We start from the raw sequence: 6,178 nt of genomic DNA, 5'->3' as shown, positions 1-6,178 counted from the left end.
ATATATTAATATTTGTTTTTCAGGAGCGAGGGGTAAGGAAAATTTATTGACGGTCCCTAAGTGAACCACCGCGCGTGAGAGGAGGGGCCGGCAGAGAACGGCTGGCCGACATTAGCGCTCCTGTTTCGGGGCAGCCGTGAGCTGGACGCCGCTAACTCCGCGGAGCTCGAATATCGAATATCCAACTTGAAACTAACTTCACTGCGGTCTCAGAAGTGGCGTTTATTTTGAATTGGACTGATTCAAAAAGTTAATGAGCTGCAGAAGTTCGCCCACTGATTAGTTGCTGACAGTTTCATCAAAATGTGTCCAGTGGTTCAGACAGTGCGGGGCCAAACCATCATGGCTCCCAGGTCCCCATCAGGAAGAGTAAAAGTCTGGTACCGCTGTGACTGGAGCCCTGTCTGCCTGCTGAGTGAGCAGCTGTGTCGGTGTGATACCTGTCGGTGCTTCCGCTCCTTCTCCAGCCTCTCCATCCGCTCCAGCCGCAGCCGGTCGAGCTCCAGCCGCAGCTCCTCGGTGTCCGGGCTCATGCTGCTGCGGCTCACCATCACCTCCAGGATCTCCAACACCCGCACCACTTTGGGCATCAGCCTGGACAGAGCCTCGCAGCCGTACTGGTCTATAATCCGCTCGAACTCCTGGCCAACCACCGCGGCGATGTCGTACACGTCCATCACCGTCAGATCCACCGCGTTCTTCTCGAGGGCCGACCCCGAGTCCTCCATGACGGGATGTTCGGGCACTCCCGCCACAGTAAACTCCTTTCCCCGGAGGAACAACTTGTAAATAAAGTTACGGCCTACCTCTTTAGCTTTACAACCAGTGTCCAAACAAACCATAAAACGGTCAACAATACTAAGAGTACTTACTTATTCATCATTTAAAGTTGCCTTCTGCTTTGAAAACTATTTGTTTTCGATAAAAATCGGGGCCGGTCCATTGCTGTCTAGTCGCAGCGTCTGTTTGACTCCTAACCCGAGCGGTTACTGCTGTCAGTGACTTCAAAATAAAGCTAAGCGTTTCCGGTATCCATATTTCAAAATAAAGCACGCACCTAGAAAGGTTACTGATCAAGGATTTGAATGGTCACACTAACACGTGCCATTTATTACTAAGATAATGTTTAAAAATATTACAATAAAATACATTACAACGTGAAATAGACCATTGGATGAGGGTAATTTATAATTGGCAATTATGGACGTTTATTTCCACCACTGAAGGAAAAAGCAGATTCAGTAAGTTATAATTACAAAATAATATTTTAAAATTATGACTTAGTATCTAATTATTATGAAATATTATCTCTAAATAATGTCTTTTTGCATTAGTTTGATATACTATGTCAAAAACATTACATAATTTAAAAATTATGAAATATTATCTCAAAATGATGGCTTAGCATCTCATAATTATAAGTTACTGAGTTATAATTATAAGATTCTACCCTGATATTTCATCAATTTGGGGAGTGCTGCACAGTTCTATGATTGTCAGACTCTACTGTCTATCAAAGATGCTATGGTGGGTCATGATTCTTCTGTACACTGAGCTTATGGTTCAGTGTTTCCTCCACATGAGTCTGAACTGTTGTTGGACTCGTTTTCTCGAGTTCACCGTAACTTCTACTATCAATCTTGTAGGAGGAAAATAGGGAGAAGAGCTGAGATACAAGTGAAACTACAGCTTTTCTAGAATCACAATGTTACTGGAAAAACAATACCACACACTCTCACCAGATTATGCCTTAATGTCTTCAACTAATGGTATTTGGATTTCTCCACTCTTATTTATGGATCGCTGTCTCAGGTGGTGGTACCTCAAGGGGTGCTAGCACAGGCCAATTCATCCCAACTTCTCAGGTCAGACACTTTTGATTCTCTCATTTTATGGCAACAACCAATGCCACCGGGCCAACCTGCAGTTGTTGCGCTGTTGGTGCAGGGCTGCTGCTGTGAAGGACTCAATTCAAAAACTATGGTGATGGCACTTTGTAATGCTCGCTCCATAGCTTATAAATCATTCTTAGAGAATAATTTCATCTGTGTTATAAAACTGAATTTTATATTTTTATCTGAAACCTGCTGGCGTGGCACGGATCAAACGTCCTATTCAACTCTGCACCGATGGATACTCCTATCTGAGCAAGCCAAGAGTGCCGGGCAGAGGAGTAGGTCTTGCACTTGTGTTTAGGAACTGTTTTACTTGTTGTCCAATTAATACAGCACACTTAACCACATTCAAACTACAACATTAAATTTGGAGGGAAAAAATATTTTTTCCTGTGCCTTTATTTATTAGCCCCCTGGTCAAAATGGCTCCTTTTTATACAGGTTTAGTGACTTTTTATCTTTTCCAGTCAGTTGCAGAAGCTGATTATTCTCAGTGATTTAAACATACATGCTGATGATGACTGATCTCTTTGTAAAGTGTTTTATTACAATGATCAAATCATTTAATTTTGTGCACATCTCTGATCCTACACATTACAAAGATCATACTTTGAATCTGTTTTTTTAGTCAAAATATCTCCAATATCAGTGTTGAGGATATTTTTTATTTCTGACCATTGTTGTTTCTTTTAATCTGTCTTTTTATCTTAATCTGGCCAATTCTCGGTGTGTAATCAGTTCTCACATTTTTTATCATCATTCTTCTGAGAGTAAATTTTTATCTGCTTTTAACTCGTCTTTATCAACTGGTAATGTTATGGATCTTTAACTATGGAGTAACTCCTTTAATGACAGTTGTGTTCATAGATTTAGACAGAATGCATTCACCTTATGTTCTGTTGCTGTTATTCTTTTCGTCACTAAAGAGTGCTACTGTGACAAGATAGGGAATTAGAGATTGTGTAAAGAGAAATTAAAGAAAAATAAGGCTGCACCATATTCTGTAATAGTGTCTTCACAGTTACTATAATAAAGTTAATCAGCTTCCTATTTCATTACAACCGCCACAACAAAATTGATGAGATGAGCACTTCCATAGAAAGGCCAATGCCTTTCCTGCATCACGCTGGTTAGCTTCCTATACCATTTAAAATGTGGCTGAAAATATTTCATGTTCACATGCTCTGCATAAATGATCAGGTAAACAACTGTGCACATAAAAGACAATGTGCCATTTTATTACACTGCTTGGGTCCATAGGGACCAATGCCTGTTCCACACACTACCAGAACAAATTATAACTATTGCCTTTAAAATGGCTGCATTTTAAAGGCATTTTGTCCCTAAAAACAATGCATTCGCACACAAACACACATTCCGACAAGTGCAATGTGCCAATGAAACGATGAGCCAGTATTATCAATCCCAGAACTTTAGCAGCACCATGTGGTTTTGGAGTGATAGAAGGTGTAATAATAATAAGAGATCAGCCCATTTCTAATGTTTATCTTGGTGCTGTGAAAGGTAAGTTACCGCTGGAGGAGAACTTCATGCTGGGCAAAGCTCTAACCATGGTATGTCAAGTGGAAGAAGTTGTTAAAAAAAGCTACAATGCTCTCAGCTACAAGTACAGTACCTCCCACTGACACAAAATATGTGCTTCATCATTGTGCTTGAGGTGCTTGACATTCGGCAGCACGACAGCTTAGTGATTAGCACTGTTGCGTCACAGCAAGAAGGTCCTGGGTTCAAGGACCCAGGATCTTTCTGTGTGGAGTTTGCATGTTCTCCTTGTGTTTGCGTGGGTTTACTCCGGGTGCTCTGATTTCCTCCCATAGTCTAAAAACATGCATGTTAGGCTGCCTTTTCCTCGAAAAAGAGGTCTGCGATCTCAATGGGATTTGCCTGGTTAAATAAAAGTTAATAATTGGCTGATTAGCTATTTGTGTTCATAAACAATTGAACAAGTGTACCTAATAAAGTGGCTGTAGTTGATTCCAGTAGTTAATGGCAAAACTTAAAACAGAGATCTTGTGCAATCAGTAAGCATGAGTATAAGTTCAGGATCAATCTTAGCTACTTTTAGCTCAATTTTAGCTCAATATCTGTAAAACAGAATGGATAATAGCCATTTTTGTGTTTGCTCAGATCACTTTGCTGTGACAACTATCTTGAATTTGATTGAGTCTAGAAGTTAATCAAATCTGAAAGTTTTATTAAAATCTAATAAGTGGCTCATTAAATATTTTTGCTAATGGTACAGACAAACACATATAAACAAAGGCAAAAACATTATCACTCTGCCTTCACCTTCAGCAGTGAGTGATAACTAGAAGAGTGAGAAAGATAATAAAGAATTTGGACAATTTCATGATTTTTAATAAATTGGTGAGAGAAGACAGGCATCAGTATGATTAGAAAAATATTCTGGTGTCATTCAGTTATTAAACTCCCATAAAGAACCAACAAATGTTGCTTTTAATTTCCTGTAAAGTTTTATAAAACTAGAGGTTAAGTTATGATTGAAAGAGTTAGTTTCAATATCACAGAAGACGTTTCTTCCTAAGGTGAGGGCTAAAATCATCAAGTCATAATCCTCTTCTTTAATCAGCTTTAAGACTCCCCAGTTCCAGTTTCACCTCGTTTGAACTGTAATAAAAAAAGACATATTTACATCGTCTACTCAGATTATTATCTTATTAAGTATATGAGATAAAATTTTGGCCAGTGATGATCTGCACTTACAGCATTTTTCAGCAAGTTTCCAGATTTAATGAAGATATTCGGTTTCTTGAAAACATGTTTGGTTGACTCAGTGTGGCTTGGCTGAGATGCCTGAGGCTGCGAAAGTGGTTTAGGCTCCCCAAAGCTTGATGAGAGTGATGCAGGTTGTGGCGCTGAATGATGCTGAGATTGTGAGAAACTCTGGAGAGGCATTGCAGTGTACGACTGAGATGGAATGAAAGGTTGTGGTGGAACAAAGGGCTGTGAAGGAGTGTAAGTTTGAGATGGAGTGTAGCTTTGAGTCGGTGTGTAGGTATTTGTTGGAGTGTAAGACTGAGGCAGAGAGAAAGCTGGTGTGGTTTGTGAGACGCTCTGGAGGCTTGTAAATGGTTGTGCCTGCGCAAAGGCCTGAGATTCTGGGGTGGAGTCAAACAGGGTAGGTGGTGGTGGTGGAGGAAAGCCATTATCTTCATCTGCTTTTTCGATGTTGGTTCCAGGCACTCCAAGCTCATAGTGCCTTTTCCTCAGCTCACCAAGACGAATTCGCTGCTGCTCTAGCTGGCTCTCAAGTTGCAGTACCTTCACCTAATAAATTCAAAGTGCACAAGATCTTTGTCATACCCAGCCATCCCAAAATTTGATTTAACCCTGCATCCCTGGTCGATGAGTTCAAACACTCATCAGATTTCAAATTGGGTCCTAACTTGTTCTATTAATGACATATAAATATGGTAATAATGGTATAAGTCATTAGTTTTAAGCTGGCATTAGGCAAACAACTTAAATATTTAAACATCATCGACCAAATTCTTTATCCTAAGCATTTATTCATTAAGATTGTTCTTACTATTCAACTATTTATCCAATAGCTTTACTGTTTAAACAGTTTTGTTTATTTTTAGCTATTTACAAGAGTCTACAATACCTTTAAGATTACAGTTTCCATCACTTTCTAATTAATAAGTAAATATTTAATTAAACAATTTCAATTATTTAAACCAGATTTACGACAATTTAGCTTGGTCTTAAAGTAAACAATCATAAGACAAGAGGGAATTTGTTTCCCTAGGCAAGTCTTACCTGAGCCTCCATTTCTTCTGTTTTTAGCTTAATCAGTGACATGCCAGAGAAGTCCATTAAACCTGCAGAGATAATAACATTAAACCATGATGGTAAGCAGCAAGTATCACTCAATATTTACAAACTAGGAAAGATTTAAACTATTTGACTCTATTTCACCCCTCCATGGGCTGCCACCTTACCGTGGTGGAAGGGTTTGAGTGTCCCAATGATCCTAGGAGCTATGCTGTCAGGGGCTTCATGCCCCTAGTAGGGTCACCCAAGGAAGACAGGTCCTAGGTGAGGGATCAGACGAAGTGCAGCCCAAAGCCCCCTTATGATGAATCAAAATATTGAACACAGTGTTCCCTCGCCTGGACGCGGGTCACCAAGACCCCACTCTGGAGCAGGCCTGGAGGTGGGGCACGTTGGCGAGCGCCTGGTGGCCGGGCTTTCACCCATGGAGCCCGGCCGGGCACAGCCCGAAGAGGATACGTGGG

General features: G+C 40.4%; 2 protein-coding genes across 10 annotated transcripts in view; both read right to left on the bottom strand.

Annotated features, from left to right (window-relative positions):
• Window positions 1-1,000, bottom strand: part of rilpl1 (Rab interacting lysosomal protein-like 1) — a 55,552-nt gene extending 54,552 nt beyond the window's left edge. For 2 of the 8 annotated variants that reach the window (XM_017436766.3, XM_017436767.3), the window contains exon 1: window positions 441-996. In XM_017436766.3, coding sequence (XP_017292255.1) covers window positions 441-842 — 402 coding nt within the window. In that variant the 5' untranslated portion in view covers window positions 843-996. Of the gene's footprint in view, window positions 1-440 lie in introns of all 8 variants that reach the window. The other 6 variants (XM_037979437.1, XM_037979438.1, XM_037979436.1 and 3 more) reach the window with 6 other exon arrangements.
• A 3,252-nt stretch (window positions 1,001-4,252) lies between these two features.
• LOC108248166 (huntingtin-interacting protein 1-related protein) overlaps window positions 4,253-6,178 on the bottom strand; it is a 33,417-nt gene continuing 31,491 nt past the window's right edge. For both annotated transcript variants that reach the window (XM_037979545.1, XM_037979546.1), the window contains exons 31-33: window positions 5,700-5,761; window positions 4,641-5,204; window positions 4,253-4,544 (exon numbers count right to left, since the gene is read on the bottom strand). In XM_037979545.1, the coding sequence (XP_037835473.1) occupies window positions 4,509-4,544; window positions 4,641-5,204; window positions 5,700-5,761 (662 nt within the window). In that variant the 3' untranslated portion in view covers window positions 4,253-4,508. The remainder of the gene's footprint in view (window positions 4,545-4,640; window positions 5,205-5,699; window positions 5,762-6,178) is intronic.

Source organism: Kryptolebias marmoratus, linkage group LG14 (assembly GCF_001649575.2).
Source record: "Kryptolebias marmoratus isolate JLee-2015 linkage group LG14, ASM164957v2, whole genome shotgun sequence".
NCBI classification, from domain to species: Eukaryota; Metazoa; Chordata; class Actinopteri; order Cyprinodontiformes; family Rivulidae; genus Kryptolebias; species Kryptolebias marmoratus.
Note: the sequence above shows the minus strand (reverse complement) of the source record. Positions and strands in the feature narration are given on the sequence as shown.